Raw genomic sequence first — 21,339 nt, 5'->3', positions numbered from 1 at the left:
AAGCTGGCAGTCAACTTGTCATTTTCTGCCTCTGCTTCCCAAGTGCTGGAACTACAAGCATCTACCAACAGGCTGAGTGGTAACCAATTTTTTTTACAAGTTTTTTATTGTGAAAATACTGTACATAGGAGTTACAGTTACATGAGCAAGGTAATGAGTACATTTCTTATCAAGCATTGTTGCCTCCTCCACTGTTTTTCCCCTACCATTCCTTCCCTCCCACCTATACTACACCTCCCCACACACACCCATCCCCCACACCTTACCAAGATTGTAAAGTTCATTTTTCAACATAGTGTTTTGTACATCTCATTGTTACAATGGGTCAACCTGTATCCCTATTTAAACATTTTGTTTTTTCCCTTCCCCTCCCCAAATTATACGGACATCAAATACAGTGGAAATGGGGCTATACCATGGGGGAGGAACATACAAAGCAACAAAAAAATCACATGGTACCTTATAAATACGTTAGAAACAATAGCAAGAAAGAAAAAAACCACTTGTGTCCCTATCTTTTGTTTTCACTTTGGTTTGGTTTGGTTTGGTTTAGTTTGGTTTTTGGTTTTTGGTTTTAAAGGAGTGTGGAATGAGGGGGTTGCTATAATGAGGCAGGTACTATTACAGCTTGAGCATGCCTCCAGATAATTGGTACTCATTATTTTTGAGATAGGGTTTCACTCGAGCCCAGGACAAACCTGTGCCCCATATAACTACCTTAGATTTCTTGGTAGCTATGAGAACAAGTATATCTAGCTCTTCATTGAGACCAAATGGTTCCTGCTGAGGCTGGCTTCAAACCACAACTTCAACCATCTCAGACTACCAAGAAGCAAGGATTATAGTTGTGACCCACTGACACTTGCCTTTCTGGCCAGTGTTTTTGAAGTTACAATTATGTACATGCTATGGCCAAGAACTCTGTAAACCAGTAAAACATGTTTTAATCCATTCTATGCTATTTCTAAGTATACCCTGTCATCTTTAATAAATTCAATCTTTTAATTTTCTTTCATTTATATTTTTAAGAAGAAAAAACATCAAGAACATGCATATGTTGAAATAATTGTTTTATTAGCAGATAAATCCCTAATGTTTATTGATTTAAAAAACAATATTTGTGACATATGCACATGTAAACAAATTTAAGAAATTACAGTAAGTAATTTCTTCTAGATGTTTTCTTCCCAATCTTAATTAATATTGTTGTTTCCTCTTACATGCTAACTCTTATCCCTAATCTGTGACCCTGTTGTTGTTTTTTTTAAAAAAAAAAAAAGATATAAAAACAGCCAGGCGCAGGTGGCTCACGCCGGTATTCCTACCTACTCAGGAGGCTGAATCTGAGAATCGTAGTTTGAAGCCAGCTCAGGAAGGAAAGTCCATGATACTCTTATTTTCAATAAACTACTCAGAAAAAGCCAGAACTGGTGATGTGACTCAAATGATAGAGCAAAAGAAGTTAAGGGACAGCACCCAGGCCCACAGTTCAAGCCCCAGTAGCCAAAAACAAAAACAACAGCCTTTTTTATTCTTAATAAGTATTTCTAATATTTTTAGTGTGAAATCTAAAGCAAAGTGAAGGTAAAGGTAAGCAGTTGGTCAAATGTTACACCGTTTTTAAAGAGCAGAGGTATAATTTAAACTCTGGTCACCTTACTGAAGAGAGTATGTTCTTACCCACTATGTTAAAGGAATGTGATGATATTTCAAGAATATTCTAAATAGGGGCTGGGAAGGTGGCTCAGTGGTAGAGCACTTGCCTTGCATGCTCAAGGCCCTGGGTTCGATTCCTCAGCACCACATAAGAAAAAAGCCGGAAGTGGTGCTGTGGCTCAAGTGGTAGAGTGCTAGCCTTAAGCTGAAGAGCTGAGGGACAGCGCCCAGGCCGAGTTTAGGCCCCACGACCGGACCCAAAAAAAAAAAAAAAAAAAAAAAAAGAATATTCTAAATAATTATTCTTTCAAGGCACAATCTAGTTATACAATATATATCTGATTACAAATCAGAACTTTTTTTTACAATGTTTTCTTTTTTTTATTGTGAAAATACTGTACAGAGGGGTTACAATTACATGGGCAAGATAATGAGTACATTTCTTATCAAGCATTGTAGCCTCCTCCTTTGTTTCCCCTTCCCATCCCATCCTCTCCGGCCCCAGAAAATTCTTTCAGTGGGACAAAAATTATTGAGCTTTAAAAGTATTTTCCTTAAATACTAAAAGAAAGAGCAACTATCTTTTTAAAATTTAGTCAATTATCTACATTTTACTATATAGCAGTACTTTATTCTTTTTTTACAGAACTTTTTTAAGCATGAGTAATTAGATCTAATCCAATGTTTAAATCAAGGAGGAGCCGGGCGCTGGTGGCTCACGCCTGTAATCCTAGCTACTCAGGAGGCTGAGATCTGAGGATCGCAGTCAAAGCCAGCCTGGGCAGGAGAGACCGTGAGACTCCTATCTCCAATAAACCACCAGAAAACTGGAAGTGGCGCTGTAGCTCAAGTGGTAGAGCACTCGCCTTGATCTGAAGAGCTGAGGGACAGCGCCCAGGCCCAGAGTTCAAGCCCCACCACCGGAAAAAAAAAAAACAAAACAAGGAGGAGGCAAGAAAATAGATTAGAGAAATCACATGGGTTGGTATTAGTTGTTAACACTGCAGTTATTCAGACAAGAGGTACTCAACTATTTTGTAACAAGTATGTTACATTCCTTTGTAAATATAAAATGTTGCATTAAAAACAAATGAGAAAGCTGGGCCCAGGTGGGTCACGCCTGTAATCCTAGCTACTCAGGAGGCAAAAAACAAAAAAAGGATTCATTGTATGGGCTGGGAAGGTGTCTCAGTGGTAGAGTGCTTGCCTTGCATGCTCAAGGCCCTGGGTTCAATTCCTCAGCAACACATTAGCAGAAAAAGCCGTAAGTGGTACTGTGGTTCAAGTGGTAGAGCACTAGCCTTGAGCTGAAGAGCTGAGGGACAATACCCAGGCCAAAAGTTCAGGCTCCACAACTGACAAAAAAAAAAAAAAGGGGGCTGGGAAAGTGGCTCAGTCGTACAGTGCTTGCCTTGCATGCATGAGGCCCTGGGTTCGATTCCTCAGTACCACATAAGCAGAAAAAGCTGGCGCTGTGGCCCAAAGTGCCTAGCACTAGCCTTGAGCTGAAGAGCGCCCAGGCCCAGAGTTCAGGCCCCATGACTGGCAAAAAAAAAAAAAAAAAAAAAAAAAGAATTCATTGTATATACTACAAACTAAGAAAAGTTAGGAAAGGGGTGAATAGGAGGGCAGGGGAGATACTGAAATGGGTGACACTGATCAAGATGCATTATATTCATAAACTGCTTTGTTAAATGGTATCTATTTTGTACAGCTATTTTAAGATAATTTTTAAAAATTAATTTTTTTGTCTGTAGTTACTTAACCTAGAGTTCTATTAACCTTCAGTAAGTATATGCTAAATTTTGTATATATACATGTTTCTCATGCAGAAGACTTACAGCTATTAGATTTACCAAAAGGCCAAAGGCCTCTCCCACCAAAAAAAAAAAATTAAGAAATCAAAGGAATCATTTTATTTATGGAAAAATATATACTATTTTCTTGATATTTACTTACCAGAAATATCCATGAAAGCACGATCCCATAATTCACCCACTGTATAACATTCTGCAGAAGTAATGTTGACCGAAAGAACAATATCATCTTCAACATACTTTAGTATGAGATTATTTATAACAATGTTTACATTATTTACAACTCGTCTAATCAGACTCTGTACATACCCTATAAAACAGAAAAAAAAGGACTTCAATTAGCCACAAGTTTACCAATAATTATTTTCAAAAACACTATTGAACTTAGTATATGTGAAAGGTGGGCATTATTTAGTAGACTTTACAGAAGAAACCAAAGTTCAGATCATTTTTTGTAACTTGTCAAAGTAACACAATAAATAAGTAGCCAAACAAATCCTTTACCAGGAAGCTCTATAATTATTTACTAAAAGAAACAATAAATACCATAGTTATTTAATACCATTATACTACACAAGGTTCATGCTTTCAATCCTAACTACTCAGGAGACTAGAAAATCACAGTTTAAGGGCAGCCCAGACAGAAAAGTCGGTATGACTCCATCTGCAATTAACCAGAAAAATGCTGATCTGGAGGGAAGGCTCAAGTGACAGAGTACCAGACATGAGTAAGAAAGTTGAGAGCTGGCTGGGAAGGTGGCTCAGTGGTTGAGCGCTTGCCTTGCATGCTCAAGGCCCTGGGTTCGATTCCTCAGCACCACATAAGCAAAAAGAAAAAAGCCAGAAGTGGCGCTGTGACTCAAGTGGTAGAGCACTAGCCTTGAGCTGAAGAGCTGAGGGACAGGGCCTAGGCCCGGAGTTCAGGCCCCACAACCGGACCCCAAAAAAAAAAAAAAAAAAAAAAGAAAGTTGAGAGCTGCCTTTGGCCATGCACTTCTCCACCAGGAGCACAGTTTAGTAAATAAACTTCTTTTCCTGCCTGAATATCGTGTGGTGCTCTCTCCATTGGCTACGTAATTAAACCTACCTATTTAATTTATCTTACATATGTTACCATGACCTGGAGGGGTTTTTGCATCAGGAATGGCACAATTCCACTTTTTTCCATTCCTGACAACCCCCATTTCCACAAACCGAACTGCCATAAGATGCCAAGTAAGACTGTTCACCAATATTATTGCTGGCCTTCACATACACATCCACACCACTTCTCGCTCTACTCTGACCCTGGAAACTGAGGCCCAACTATCTAATGTGCTTTGTTACCAAAGGTGTCTAAACATATTGTTGTCAAAAACTTTGGGTTTTGAGTTTTGCCTTTTTTGTTTGCTGTTGCCTGTTCTAGCACTGACCATATGGTTCTAAAATATTGGGTAAAATAATATCATCTTCCTGCTGGAATTCCAAGAGCCTACAGCCATTATTCATTTTTGCATGCTGTAAAACTTAATGTGCACAGAATGTATGTGTGTGCACGCTTATGTGTGTATGTCTTTGTCTGTGTAAACTTATCTGGCATTGTAATCAAGTTATTTGGCTTAAATGGTCTGAGATACCTGAAGTTTGTTCAGTTTGGATTTGTAGTTCAGTGCCAGCCAGTCTACATGAAGTCTAGATGGAGTCTGTCTCTTCCAACCTGAAAGATGGCCTCACTCCTGCCTAGGCTATCCTGACTACTTCCACCATGGTAAAAGTAGACTGGACTACTGCTTGACTCCATCACATGCAGCTGATAGCTGGTGAAAGATTGATTTGGATTCACAAAGACTAAGACTCTTGTGTGGCATTCTTTCTGTAATATTAGATTTGTAAATCTTACCCAGCCTGACCTGGAAAAGGCCGGCAATTCTGTCCTTCTTATGCTAGTGAAACAGGAAAAGCCTCTTGTGAACTTTGGTTAATTTAGGCATCATTAGGGTCACCAGAAGTTAATACTATATGTGCTAAAAGTCTCATCACCAAAAAAAAAAAGAAGAAGAAAAAGAAAGTTGAGAGAGTGAAAGACTCTAAGTCCTGGAATAAGTGCAAAAAAAAAAAAATTAAAAGCTGGGAATGGTGGCTCACGCCTGTAATCCGGGCAGGAAAGTCCCTGATACTCTTATCTCCAATAAAACCACTAGAAAACCGGAAGTGGCACTGTGGCTCAAGCGGTACAGCGCTCGCCTTGAGCTGAAGAGCAGAGGGACAGCACCCAAGCCCAGAGTTCAAGCCCCATGACCGACAAAACAAAAAACAAAAAAATTAGAAACCTAATACTAGATCCATATAATAATTATCCTAATCAAATACTTTATTTTTCCATTTTAGAAATATTTTTTTTCTTTTGGGGGATGGTACTGGAGATTAAACTCAGCATCTGAAGCTTCCAAGCAGGTGCTCTATCACTTGAGCTATTCCTCTCACCCAGTTTTTGTCTTGGTTTCTGACCAAGACAGCCTAACCTATAATCCACTTTCCTGTGCATCCTTTGGAGTTGACAGATATGTACCAACACATGCAGCCTTTGTGCTTCTCTAGTTAGCTGGATACTAGCACACACATGGCACCAAGCCATTGGTTGAGGGAGTCTCATTAACTTTTTTGGCTGGGGTAGACTGGAACTGGGCTGGCCAGAAATCTTCCAATCACTGCTTCCTAAGTAGGCAACACACTGTGCCTGAACTCAAGCTTTTTTTTTTTTTTTTAAATACGCACAGTGCTCCAGACCTATAATCCCAGCTACTTGAAAGGATAGGAAGGAAGAATTGTAAGCTTGAAGCCGGCTTGGACAACACAGTGAGAACATGGCTCAAAAACTTAATTAATTATGGGGCTGGGAAGGTGGCTCAGTGGTAGAGCGCTTGCCTTACATGGCTGAGGCCCTGGGTTCGATTCCTCAGCACCACAAAAAGAAAAAAGTTGGAAGTGGTGCTGTGGCTCATGTGGTAGAGCTCTAGCCTTGAGCTGAAGAGCTGAGGGACAGTGCCCAGGCCCAGAGTTCAGGCTCCACGATTGGACCCAAAATAAATAAATAAAATTAAAAAAAAAAACTTAATTAATTAATTAAAAGGCTTAAATGCAGCAATGTTAGTATATGCCGATTACATCATATATCAGAATATTTAAAAGAAAAATAAATAATAGCCAGACACTGGTAGCTCATTCCTATAATCCTAGATACTCAGTAGGCTAAGATCTGTGAATCAAGGTCTGAAGCCAGCCCAGGCAAACAAATTGAGATACACACCACCAATTAATCAGCAAAAAGCTGTAAGTGGAGATGTGGCTAAAGTTGTAAGGCTCAAAGTTCAAGTTCCAGTACTGGCACAAATATGTATATATGTATATATTTATTTATATTTATATTTAATTATATATATATATATGTACATGTATGTGCATATGTCAGAAAAAAGTACAGAATGAAGGATTTGATTAAAAAAATCAAACCAGGGGGGAGGAGGATGGAGGGGGTAGGGGGGGATGAATGGGAAGGGATGGGAAGGGGAAACAAAGGAGGAGGCTACAATGCTTGATAAGAAATGTACTCATTATCTTGCCCATGTTATTGTAATCCCTCTGTATAGTATTTTCACAATAAAATAATTAAAAATAAAAAAATTAAACAAGGGAAATATAAAGCAAACTAAAAACAATGGCTTTTAAAATCTTAAAACAACAAAAGTAATAGATGAACATTCTTTTTTTTTTTTTTTTTTTTTTGTCAGTGGTGGGGCTTGAACTCTGGGCCTGGGCGCTATCCCTCAGCTCTCCAGCTCAAGGCGAGCGCTCTACCACTTGAGCTACAGCGCCACTTCCAGTTTTCTGGTGGTTTATTGGAGATAGGAGTCTCACGGTCTTTCCTGCCCGGGCTGGCTTTGAACCGCGATCCTCAGATCTCAGCCTCCTGAGTAGCTAGGATTACAGGCGTGAGCCACCAGCGCCCGGCTTAGATGAACATTCTTTATTTCCATGGTTTGCTTAGAATCACCCAAATTTGTCTTTTGATATCATACAGAATACTTTATAACCTCTCAATTTTTTTACATAAAGGAGATATGTATATCTGACTGAAAAACAACAGAAAATATAAATGAAAATACTTAAATGTAAACAATATTTTAAAAGACAACAAACATAGCTACTAAGGAGGCCAAGATTTGAAGATTGCCATTCAAAGGCAGAAAAGTCTCTGTTACTCTTATATACAGTTAACCAGCAAAAAGCTGTAGAATTGTGGCTCAAGTGATAGAGTCATGAACAAAAATGCTAAGAAACAATACCTGGGCCCTGATTTCAAGCCTTTGTACCAGCATACATATAATAATTTAAATAATGAAAAAAGATAAAACTTTTCACTTTACTCAAAAGCATTTTCCACTATAAAAGCTAATTAAAAGGCAACTAAAACTTTAGCTACTTCAAGAAATAATCACAGATATGTATTCTTTGAATCAGAACTTTCACTGGACAAAAATCAAAAACAACTTTTGTTGTTTTGTACTAAAGGTTTGCTACCATAACATGTTTGAAAAAATCATCTCCTCTGAATTGAAGATGTGGCTAAGTGATAGAGTACTTGCTTAACATGTACCAAGACCCAGGACTGAATCCTAACACCACACACAGACACACACACACAGACACACACACACACACACACACACACACACACACACACACACACACACACACACACACACACACACAAAGACACAAAGACACGGGAAGGGAAGGGAAGGGAAGGGAAGGGAGGGGAGGGGAGGGGAGGGGAGGGGAGGGAAGGGAAGGGAAGGGAAAAGAAAAGGAAAAGGAAAAGGAAAAGGAAAAGGAAAAGGAAGAAAAGAAAAGAAGACGGGAGGGGAGGGGAGTGGGGTGGAGGAGCGGGGAGGCGAGGAGGGGAGGCGAGGAGGGGAGGCGAGGAGGCGAGGCGAGGAGGAGAGGAGGAGGAGAGGAGGGGAGAGGAAGAGGAGGAGAAGAGAAAAGAGGAGAGGCGAAGAAAGGAGAGGAGAGGAGGGGAGGCGAGGAGAGGAGGAGGAGAGGAAGAGGAGAGGAGGAGGAGAGGAGGAGAGAGGAGGAGGAGAGAAGAGAGGAGAGGCAAAGAAAGGAGAGGAGCGGCGAGGAAAAGAGAGGAGAGGAGGAAGAGGGGGGAGAGGAGGAGGAGAGGAGAGGAGGAAGAGAGGAGGAGGAGAGGAGGAACATTGCCTTTCAGATCCATTTTCACAGAAAATATATAAGCAACCTAAAAATTACTGCTTCTTGTAATGTCCTTCAATAAATGTGAAAGGCTATATAATTTGGAAAACAGAGAACTGAAGTGAAACATGCTATCACTTTATACTGGCAGATAAAGTGCAGAGGATACAGATTAGTAGAATAGTTTAGTGGTAGAACACTTGCCTAGTAAATGTGAAGCCATGAGTTTGATTTCCAGCAAAGGAAAAAAAAGCAGGAAATATAGAGGAAAACATGAATGAATAAATAAATAAGATAGCAAACTTTCTATGTAGAAACATAAATAATCTTAGGGGAAAATGCTAACCTAATTACTAGAAGTAACTGAAGATCTTGGACTATAAATCATGAACTTAAAATGTGATTTTATACATATTTTATATATAACACAATGAAACTCACTAGACACTTTAAAAGGAGAGGAGAACATAGAGGAAAGAAAGTAATACAGGTAGGGTGCATTTGATCAAACTACTGTACATTATATATCTATATGTAAACAATCTCAATGAAACTTTCTACAATTCATCCTAACAAAATTTTTACACCAAAGCTTTTCATATCAAGAATAAAATATAAGGGCTGGGAAGGTGGCTCATGCATGAGGCCCTGGGTTCGATTCCTCAGCACCACATAAGCAGAAAAATGCCGCAAGTGGCGCTATGGCTCAAGTAGTAGTAGAGCACTCGCCTTGAGCTGAAGAGCTGAGGGACAGCGCCTAGTCCCAGAGTTCAGGGCCCACGACCAGCAAAAAATAAATAAATAAATAAATAATAAAATATAAATGCTTCTAGTCGAATTCAAATTTTTGATATCGCCAGTAAGAAATATTACATCAAATTTCTGCAAAAATTTCTTGAAATATCTTTTACTATATGTCATTCTGCTATAGAGGTTTTTTTCACTCTATACCATATATTGCTTAAATGCTTAGTATGACTCACTAATTTGTTTTAGAAATGCAGTAACTGATCAAGATCCATAGCCTGAAAAAGGCTGTTCTAGATACCAAGAAGAGAGAGTACAAAGAGGATGTTAGATATTAATTTGTATCCTCTTCTTGTTAGAAAGAAAGTTATCTATCAAAGGAATAAAACAAATGCCTATTTATTGACAACACCAAAATTTTTCTCAAAAATTTTTTGGCTCTATATAAATGTGTAAACATGAACTTCAAATTTGCAACCACACATCCTGGAAGAAAAAACCTTGCCATAGAAAATTTTGAAAATGAGAATTTATTTCTACCATGAAAGAACTTTAATACGATTCACAGGCAGAATAAGGTTGCCAAAAATAAGTCCTCTAATAGCTATATTGGTTACCCTTTAAATAAAATGATTTACCATTTATCCAAATGGATTCTCAAATTATCCCTCTTTTTCCTTTAGTAAAATTAAGCTTTAGCTGCTCTAATTCCCAGTATTTGTTCAATCCCCTAACTATGATTTATGTCTACAAAAAAAGGCTATAAGTCTTCCTATTAGGTAAAGTAGAAAAGCACATGCTAATCCAAAAGCTATCTAAGTAGCTCAATTAGAGCACAATTATGTTTTATGCCACTAAAAATAGGACAACTGTCATAATTCTATCAGTCTAATGCTAACACGGCTCTAAACTGTCATTAGAAGTATAGAATCTGTATTCAATACTGCAAATTAGCTTATAGGAGGTTTCTACCAATGAAACCAGTTAGTGACAACAGCTTTAAATTTTTATTAAGCAATATATTTCTCAGGAAAAACAAAATATGGAAGAGGAATCAACAATTAAACCCACAATTGACAAAAGGGAAGAGGTGTATGAGAAAATAAAAAAAGAAGAAAGAGAATAAGCAAGAAAATCACCAATGTCTCTTGACATGATCTAGTGTATTTTGAGGAGATTTGTGGTTAAATTTGGAGAAATGAAGATATTGCAAATTTAATAATTAACAATAAGCTACCACTTTAACTTATATTTTAATTTCCCACAAATTTTCCCCAAGGACTTGTTTGAAAAAAAAAAAAAGAAAACAAAACAGTGGAAATTTTTCTGGAACCACCAAACCAAGCAAAATTGAAAATAGTTTTTAAGAGAAGAACACCTTCTCCTACTTACAGAATTGATCTACCAAATTTTGTTAGGTACAATTAGAAAAAACACAAATCAGCACTAACATCACTAAAGCACAACTGAAAATGTTCACTTGAAAAGTAATAGTAACTTAGAATGAATATTTTAATGGAGGCAAGGTCTAACTTTAGTCTCTGACAACAGATCAATAGATGATGCCTGAAGACTGTCAAAAGATAACCAGCAGATAGCTTCAACCCTTGGGGGGAAGGGAGGAGTGGGCCCAGTGGTGAAGATATACCAATCTCGAACAAACCTCACAAAAAAGGCATAATTTACTAAAACAAATCTAAAAGCAGTGACTGATAATTCTAACTGTAAAAAGGCAATGATGAAATTTGTTGACTGAGCTAACATGTAATGTTTTGCATTCACTAAATACTTGCCAAGGGACTAATTTTGGCAAGCTATTATTGTCCCTGCTAGACAAAAACATCTGAAAGCCAGGTGCTATTGGCTCACACCTGTAAGACCTCAGGAGGCTGAGCTCTAAGGACTGCAGTTTGAAGCCAGCCCATGCAGCCCATGCAGCAAAGTCAATGAAACTCTTAACTCCAGTTAATTACCAGAGAAATGGAAGTGGAGTTGTGTGGCTCAAAGTGGTAGAGCTTTTCAGACTTTTCTCTATAATCAACAAAGACAGGGAACATAGAGACCATAGTTGCTACCAAGAGAAAGGCTATTAGAAAGAAACTCAGAGACTAACTTTACTACCAAAAAAGATCAAAATCTACTGAAAGGTATTTTGAGGGATCTGAACCTAACATGTTCTAAAATCAAATGGTAAATGCACATGTATATATAACCTACAAGTTTTACAACAGTAAAAACTAAAAAGGTACATTCTACTAGGCTAAAACAATGATCAGTAATAACTGAAATTCTAGCTTTTCAAATTCATTACAAGTTACCTGGTGGCAAATCAGGATCTGTAGGAGCAGACTGTTGAACTTTTCGAGGTTTTATTGATGATTTTGTGTTCTCTGAAGTACTACGGTTAGTAGAATTAGAACCACAGCTTTCATGGTCATCCTATTTTTATTTTAAAGAAAGAAAAACAAATCAATGACATTCAAGACCCAGAAAAATTTTATTTAATATGTGAAGTTTATGGATTGCTATGGAAGATAATTAGGTAGATTTTTAACTTTATTTTTTAGTGCTAAAAACGTACATTAGTTCAATATTTGCAGTCTCAAAAAACAGTATTGCATTTAAAAAACAGTAGTACTTGGGAGGAGTCCAAAGGTGTAACTCATCTGAACAACTAATGTACTGTTTAACAAAATGAATACCAGGATACTGAAACAGGTTTTGGGGGAGAGAGCAAAAGAGGGGGACATGAATGGAGGAAGGGTGAACAAATGTAGTCATTATATTCAATGTACATTATGTAAAAAATAAACTATGTAACTTGAGAGTAGGGATATAGGATGGGGGAAATGGAGGAAAATAATGAAGGAGTGATATTGATCAAGAAGCATTTGTACTCACAACCTGATTTAGGGAATTGTATCCTCTTTCTACAACTACTAATCAAGAAAAATACCTTTTAAAAAAACAAAAGAGCCAGACACCGGTGGCTCAAGCCTGTAATCCTAGCTACTGAGGAGGCTGAGATCTGAGGACCACGATTCAAAGCCAGCCCGAGCGGAAAAGTCTGTGAGACTCTTATCTCCAATTAACCACCAGAAAACTGGAAGTAGCACTGTGGCTCAAGCAGTAGAGCGCTCACCTTGAGCTGAAGAGCACAGGGACAGCATCCAAGCCCAGAGTTCAAACCACATGACCAACAAATAAATAAATAAATAAATAAATAAATAAATAAATAAATAAATAAATAAATAAATGAAAAAAAGTAATTTAAAACTAGATCTTCATCTAGTAGCTGGTATCAAAACAAACTCCTTGACAATATCCAAATATCCAATGAATTCTTATTTATGGCTTTAGCAAACGATATTAATACATATTAATTTAAATATATATATGCTACTTTTAAACAACTTCTATCTTGCCAGGAGCTGGTGACTCACACATACAATCCTAGCTACTCCGGAGTCTGAGATCTGAGGATCATAGTTTGAAGCCAGCCCAGGAGACTCTTATCTCCAATTAATCACCAAAAGTAGAGCTGTGGGTTGCCCAAGTGGTAGAGTACTAGCCTTGAGCAAAACATCTCAGGAACAGAGCTTGGGCCCTGAGTTCAAATCCCAAGACCGATATAATAATAATAATTATCATTTCCATCTCAACGCATGGAATTAAGCTTCTCCCATTTGTTTAAATTCCTCATAATATAGATTAAAGCTCACTTCTTAATCAACTTTAATGATTTGTGTGTTGGGGGGGGGTACTGAGGTTTGAATTCAGGGCCTTGTGCTTGCTAGGTAGATGCTCTACCACTTCAAGCCTTTTAAAGGTTAATTTTAAACATGTTTAGAATCTTTTGGATCTCATTTAACAATGATTCATTTTGATTTATACTAGATAGGATGTTCAACTGAGTTTTGATATGAGTAACATAGAAACTTAAATCAGGGAAGGCAGAAAACAGTGAATGTAGTCAAAGTACTTTATATGCACATCTGAAAAGAAAACAATTAAACCTGCTGAAACTGATCAATTTGACCAAGGGTGACTGTGCATATGCATGTATACACTATGTATGTACAAATGTGTGATTGGAAATGTCACAAGGAAACATACTTGTACCCTATTATATGCTAATAAATTTTTTAAAAAGAAGTATTTCTAAAACTAACTGATAAAAAGATATAAAGATGGCAAAAGTAGAAATGGAACTTGTTAATGTACCACTATTTATATTTGACCTTTAAATTATACTCATATTGATTAAAATAATGAGAAAGATAAAAAAGAAAAAAGAAACTTAAGTAACATATTTTTATAAAACTTATCCTCATTTATAAAATGCAAAGTTATCATTATTTTCCTATCCTGATTCAATTGATGATTTGCTAACTTGTAAGACCTGTGTTCAAGGATTTCAGAACATACCAAACACATTTATAACTATTTCTAAAACAATAACACTTGTTTATAATAGAGCACAGAGTTATTCATTAGAAAAACCAGATAGGTCAAGCCCTTCAAATACATTGAAGAAGGACAAGGAATAGTGGCTAATGCCTGAAAACCTAACTTCCCAGGAAGCAGAGATTGAGAGAATTGAGATTGGAACACAGTCTGTAACAAAAGTTCCTGATCCCTATCTCAATCAATAGCTGGGAGCAACAATACATGCCTATCATCCCACCTAAGACAAAAATAAAAAGGAAGATCACAGTTCAGGCCAGACTGGGTATAAATGAAAAACCTATACAAAGTAACTGAAGGAAAAAGAGCCAAAGGCATGGCTCAAGTGGTAGCAGGCCTATCTAGCAAATGTAAAGGCCTGAGTTCAAACCCCAGTACCACCAAAAATAACAAAAAAAAAACCATGATGTGACATAAGGGAGTATAATGTAGAACTTTAGTGGTAGAGCACTTGACTAGCATACACAATGCTCTGGGTTCAATTCACAGTTTCAAAGGAAAAGCAATTTGAATATAATGTTTCAGTTAAGGATGGACACTAAATGGGGGAAGAGCCATTAACAAAAGCAAACAGTATATTGCAAGGAAAGATGATTAGTAAACTAAGGCCAGATATGCAAGTATGGAAATATCCCAATGAAATCTCCCTTGTACAACTAATATATGTTTATTTAAATTTATTTTCAAAAAATATGGCCAGCGTAAAGATCAGATAATGTGATGTCAGGAAAATGAACCCTTAGATATGTATTTTAATGTTTTTTCTTTCATGCATGTGTTTCTAACGCATTTATAAGATTATCTCTTTGTTGCTTTGTATGTCCCTCCCCCACAGTATAACCCCTGCTTTCACTATATTTGATGTCAGTATAACTTGTGGAGGAGATGGGGAAAAACCAGTTGTTTAAGGATACAGGTGGACCTGTTGCAACAATGAGAAGTACAAGTTGTCATGTCCAAAATGAGCTTTACAACGTCGGTGTGGGGGGGGGGGGAGGAGAAGGATTGGGATTGGGGGGGAGGGGGGAGGCTGGGAAGGGATGTGAAGGGTAAACCAAAGGAGGAGGCTGCAATGCTTGGTAAGAAATGTACGCATTATCCTGCCCATGTAATTGTAACCCCTCTGTACAGTATGGTCACAAATACAATAAAATTAAATTTTAAAAAAAATATGGCCAGCGTATATGTAATATTTATGCTAACCAGAAATCTTCAAAAATATTCATGCTAATTAAAAATTTTTCAAAAACAAATAAATACACCAGAGTACACACAACAACAGAAGTTAAAGGCATGGAGTAGTTCAATAAAAACAGGGTACTAAGAATGATAGAGATATAGTCAGTCCTCAGTTGAACTGCTTCAGGATTTGGTAATTAGTAGGAGGCTGTTCATCAGCAAACTGTAAGAAAGGAGATCTAGTGATTCCAGTAGAAGGACAAAAACAAACAATATATGAGTAGCTCCAAAAGTAAATTCGAATTTAAACTGGAATTAACAAGCCTAGATTGTTCTTTAAAAAAAAAAACAAAAAAGAAGGCCGGGTGCCAGTGGCTCACACCAGATCTCAGGAGGCTGAGATCTCAGGATCACCGCAGTTCAAAGCCAGCCCAAGCTAGAAAGTCCATGAGACTCTTATCTCCAATTACCCACTAGAAAACTGTTAAGCTAAGTGGCACTGTGGCTCAAGTGGTAGAGCACTAGCCTTGAGCTGAAGAGCTGAGAGACAGTGCCCAGGCCCAGAGTTCAAGCACCATGACCAACAAAAAAAATTAAAAAAAAAAAACAACAAAAAAGGCATTAGGAGGCTAGGGATGTAGCTTGGTGGTAAGTGCTTGCCTAGCATACATAAAGCCCTGGATTCAATTCCTCAGTACCACATCAACAGAAAAAGCCAGAAGTAGTTCAAGTGGTAGAGCACTAGCCTTGAGCAAAAAAAGCTTGGGAATAATGCCCAGGCCCTGAGTTCAAGCCCAAGGACTGGCAAACACATACACACACACACACACACACACACACACACATACACACACACGCACACGCACACATGCACACACACACACACACGCACATATACAGAGACATTAGAAGAAAATGTATATAGGAGAGTAGTAAGTCTCACACACACACACACACACACACACACACACAGGCATTAGAAGAAAATATATATAGGAGAGTAGTAAATCACACACACACACACACACACACACACACAGGCATTAGAAGAAAATATATATAGGAGAGTAGTAAATCACACACACACACACACACACACACACACACACGCATTAGAAGAAAATGTACATAGGAGAGTAATAAGTAAAAGCACCTGGCAACTTCTGATGCCATTTTAAAGTAAAAAACAAAAACAAAAAACACAAAAACCTTTAACTTAAAAGAAAAATCATCACAAGAGCAAAGATACCAATAGGAAGGGTGAATGGTGGTACAATTTTATAATAGTATAATACTAGTGATAAACTTAGTTCATGCATTTCATCTATATGAACCAAAATTCCAAGAATAAAAATAATAATCACTACATCTGCCAATATGAGAGGGTACCAGAGACAAAAGCTATGGAAACCTCCTTTAGTAAAAATTTTTCAATATCACACTTTAGAGAATATATTAACAAAAAATGAAACTTTTATAAATCAGCTTAGCTTCAGATGTTAGTGATATAGTGGGGGGGGGGGAAATATTTGATTAAAAATTTTTAAACATTTGATGGGACTGGGAAGGTGGCTCAGTGGTAGAGTACTTGCCTTGCATGCATGAGGCCCTGGGTTCAATTCCTCAACACCACATAAGCAAAAAGAAAAAAAGCCAGAAGTGGCGCTGTGGCTCAAGTGGTAGAGTGCTAGCCTTGAGCTGCAGAGCTGAGGGACAGCGCCCCAGGCCCTGAGTTCAGGCCCCACGACCAGACCCAAAAAAAAAATTTTTTTTTTTAATGTTTGATACCGTAAACCAAAAGAACTTTGATTTGACTCCACAAAACAATCTTTATCACATTCTTTTGTTGTTGTTGTTGGTTGTGGGGCCTGAACTGAGGGTCTGGGCTCCATTCCTTGCTCAAGGCTGGCACTCTACCACTTGAACTACTTCTGGAACTACTGAGGAATTGAACCCAGAGTTTCATATATAGCACCATTTCTGGGTTTTGAGTGGATAATTGAAGATAAGAGTCTCATTTACTTCCCTGCCCACCTTGGCTTTGAACCATCATCCTCAGGTCTCAGTCTTCTGCATAGCTAGGATTATAGGCATGAGCAACCAGCAGCACCCAGCTAATCATTCATTCTTTACAATGGCATCTACTGTTATTTGGGGGGATGTTTTAAACTTTAAGTTCTAAAGGACTAATACTGAAAAGAAAGTCTGACTATAATTACTTTCACTTTAATTTATCTTCTTTAAAATGTCCAGTCATACATTACTGCAAAATATTAACATGAGAAGCACACTATTAATTTTTTTAAAATGTGGTTACCTCAGAAGTCCAGAAGTAAAACATGTTCATTAAAGATATGTGAAAAAGTTCCACACAAACTGCCAAAACTACCAATTATGAAAATATTTAACACTGAAATCACATACTAAATATAGATTACAATGATGTCATAAATAGCATCCCAGCCAAAATGTATTAAAACTACTGCAGTCCAATAAATCTGGTATACACATGACAAACAAGTTAAACCAAAGGAACAAATTACTTTTATTTTTGAAATTTTATTAGCAAAAAGAGAGTGAAACAAAGTAAGCTAAATATGTTTTCAAATAATTATACACATTCATACATTATCAACTCTTCCTTACGAACTATACTGATCACTAATCATGCTACTTTTTCTTAATTGTAATCATAAAAATTGTGATTATATACAAATATTAGAAAATAATTTTCATAATTTGAACTTGTTTTCACTTCAATGATATTTTAATTATGTCAATGACAAGACTTCCATGTAAATCTAGTCTCTATCAAATTAAATAAAAAATAAAGCAAAATAAGACTAAGAATAGGAAGCAAATTTAATATTTACCATTAAAAATGAAATTGGTTCCCTCATTTGTTTTGAGTTCATCATATACTTTTTTTAATATATTTTTATTGTGAAAATACAGAGGGGTTACAATTACATGGGTAAGATAATGAGCACATTTCTTATCAAACATTGTAGCCTCCTGCTTTGTTTCCCCTTCCCATCCCTTCATATCCATCCCCCCCACCCCCCACCAAAGTTGTAAAGTTGGTTTTTCAACATAACGACTTGTACATCTCATTGTTGCATTGGGTCCTCCTGTATTCCTGTTTTAACAATTTGTTTTTTCCCTTTTCCTCCACATATACCAACATCATATATAGTGAAAGCAGGGGTTATACCATGGGGGAGGGACATACAAAGAAACAAAGACATAATCTTATAAATACATCATATGCTTTTTAAGCATCACTTTATACTACTACACATCTTTACTTCATTGAAACCTCCAATTATGAACAAAAGAAACTGTTCTGAAAAATACTAGCTAAAATATTTTCAGATAACTTTTAATCCCAAACACATTACATTTACATCTTTATTTAAGATATAATTTTTCCAAAATGTCTAGTGAATATGTTTCATTGCAAAAGAATGTTTCCTCTTGAAGTCCACATAGTTATTTCTGAAAATACTGTCTTTTGCTCCTCATGAAACAAGCAAGAATATCATTGCCTTACTAAAGTTCTTAATAGAAGAAAAATATGACAATCACTGTTTGCAAATAAATCTATTACTTTCATGCTCCCAACTTCATGTTGCATGCATACTTACACACTTAACCTTTATAATTCTAGTCAGCTGAAAGTTGAAAACCATCAACTACCAGATAAACAAAGAGAGTAACACTGAGAACAAAACAAGAGGCAAATCAGAGGGCTGGTAGCTCACACCTATAATCCTAGCTACTCAAGAGGCTAAGATCTGAGGATCAAGTTTTGAAGCCAGGTAGAACAGGAAAGTCCTTGAGACTCTTCAATTAACCACCAGAAAACAGGAAGTGAAGCTGTGGTTCAAAGTGGTAAAGCACTAGCCTGGAGCAGCCCTAAATTAAAGCCCCACGACTGATTAAAAAAACAAAAAGAAAACTTTAAATAATTTTCCTTTTTGTGGCATTGGCATTTGTACTTCAAGTGGGAGAACATTCTTTACAGAGAACAATGGCATTAATTATTTTTCCTACAAAGCAAATATGACTGAAAGGCAAATATCATTTATTTCAATAAATAAGACACTGAAGTTAAAGATGGTCTCTAATTTGGACAAGATTTGGACAAGTTCAATCAAACAGTAATATATGCTAGCAAAGCTAAATAGCATATCATCGGAAAAATAAGGCAAGAAATAAGGACGAGTTCAACAGGCTGACCAGGACAAATAACCATCAAAACAAACTAATATTCACTCCTTAAAATTACTACATCTTCTAAAAACAAACACAAATTTAATTCTTCACAAAACATGAGTCTTACGGTATCTACAATCATCTCAAGCTAGCAAACCAAAAATTAAGATGCTAACATATTATTACAAAAGAATTGTTCAATTAGAATGATAAAGGAAGAAGCCAGATTTGAATAAGTCAAAGAATAAGTGGATGCTAAGAGAAGATTCTATTAAATATGAACATTTGAAAAGGAGACTAGAGGTGGGCACTGATGGCTCTCATCTGCAATCCTACTCAGGAGGCTGAGATCTGAGGATCATGGTTCAAAGCTAAACCCAGCAGGAAGTCTGTAAAACCCTCACCTCCAGTTAACTGGAAAAAATAAAAAGCTGGAGTGGAGCTGTCGCTCGTGTTTAGAGTGCTAGCCTTAAGCAAAAACAATCTTAGGGATGGTGCCCAGGCCTGAGTTCAAGCCCCAGGATGAGCACAATTAAAAGAAAAAAAATGAGCCTTGAGATAGTGGAACAGAGTCAAAGAAAAGCACCAGCCATATACTGAATACTTAATTAAAAATGCAATATCCATAAAATAAAAGTTGATAATACTAAAATAAGAAACTGACTTTTGAACGGTTATTCATAAAGCAAATTTTAAGTGATCATTACACATGTATCTATAGGTTAAATAAGTTCAAGAAAAATTATAAAGTCAAAGAAATATAACATTGATAATTTAATGGATATTAATCTCCAAATTATATAAACATCCTGGCAAAATTATATTTTTATTAACAATTATCACTGTTGCCATTAGAGAAATGACCTCCTATGATAGATTTAACTTATTCATGAAGAATTTTTTTAGGTGAGTAAATCTTACATTGCAAAAGTAACAGACTAAGTGATTATTATCACTGGCACAAGCAATGCAAGAAGTTCTACATTCACTACTCATAACTATCACAAATATCCTGAAAGATACTGTCATTCTCATTTAACAAATAAGAAAAATAGTTAAGTTAAATAGATTGTCTAAGTGACAGTTTTTTATGAATAATATTAGTTCACTGAGATGAGAAAGTTCAAAAACAGAAGCTAGATTATCTAAGTTGCAGTTTTTGATGAATACTATTAGTTCACTAAAGAGATTCAGAAACAGACTATTACTTTAAGCTATTGCTATCCTCTAACATGCTTTCATCCTCTAATAGTTTGCCATCTTTTTTTTATTCATTATTTTTTTTCAGTACTGGGATTTTGAACTGAGTGCCTTGAGTTAGCTAAGCAAGTGCTCTACAATTTGAGCCATGCTCCCAGTTCTTTTTAGTTACATTTCAGATAGAGTTCTGTGCTTTTACCAAACCAGCCTCTAACAGCTTCAAACAGCCTCAGACAGTAATCATCCTTCACAAGCCTACCAAAAATTAGTATTACGAGTATGTGGCATCACACTAGTTATCTTTTAAATAAAAAGTAGTCAGTGCTACTATTTCAAAAAGAAACCCTTGTACAAAAACAAATAAGCAGGAATAACCTCCAAGACTGAATCTAGAAATCAGCATTTTAAAGCAAAGACAGTAGCAAAGTTTTGGGAGGTTTTGCTGGTAACCAGGTTTGAACTCAGGCCTTCCTTACTTGCTCAGCTTTTTGCTGATTAATTGGAGATGTAGTCTCACAGACATTTCTACTTGGGCTAGCCTTGAAACACAATCTTCTAAATCTTAGTCTTGTGAATATTTAGAATTACAGCACCAGCTAGCCAAGAATTTCTCAAAGAAATAAAAACTAAAAGAATTTGTGGCAAAGGGCTGGGAAGGTGGCTCAGTGGTAGAGCGTTTGCCTTGCATGCATGAGGCCCTGGCTAGCACCACATAAGCAAAAAGAAAAAAGCCAGAAGTGGCACTGTGGCTCAAGTGGTAGAGCACTAGCCTTGAGCTGAAGAGCTGAGGGACAGTGCCCAGGCCCAGAGTTCAGGCCCC

General features: G+C 36.9%; 1 protein-coding gene across 4 annotated transcripts in view; it reads right to left on the bottom strand.

The window, feature by feature from the left end:
• The window catches only part of Vps13b (vacuolar protein sorting 13 homolog B), a 515,578-nt gene that overhangs the window by 483,477 nt on the left and 10,762 nt on the right, over nt 1–21,339 (bottom strand). For all 4 annotated transcript variants that reach the window (XM_069991130.1, XM_069991132.1, XM_069991133.1 and 1 more), the window contains exons 4-5: nt 11,774–11,894; nt 3,616–3,783 (exon numbers count right to left, since the gene is read on the bottom strand). In XM_069991130.1, coding sequence (XP_069847231.1) covers nt 3,616–3,783; nt 11,774–11,894 — 289 coding nt within the window. The remainder of the gene's footprint in view (nt 1–3,615; nt 3,784–11,773; nt 11,895–21,339) is intronic.

The sequence above is a fragment of the Dipodomys merriami genome, unplaced genomic scaffold (assembly GCF_024711535.1).
Source record: "Dipodomys merriami isolate MVZ:Mamm:240054 unplaced genomic scaffold, mDipMer1.0.p SCAF_4, whole genome shotgun sequence".
Lineage (NCBI taxonomy): Eukaryota > Metazoa > Chordata > Mammalia > Rodentia > Heteromyidae > Dipodomys > Dipodomys merriami.
The sequence above is the reverse complement of the archived record's forward strand: the minus strand, read 5'-3'. Positions and strand labels throughout refer to the sequence as shown.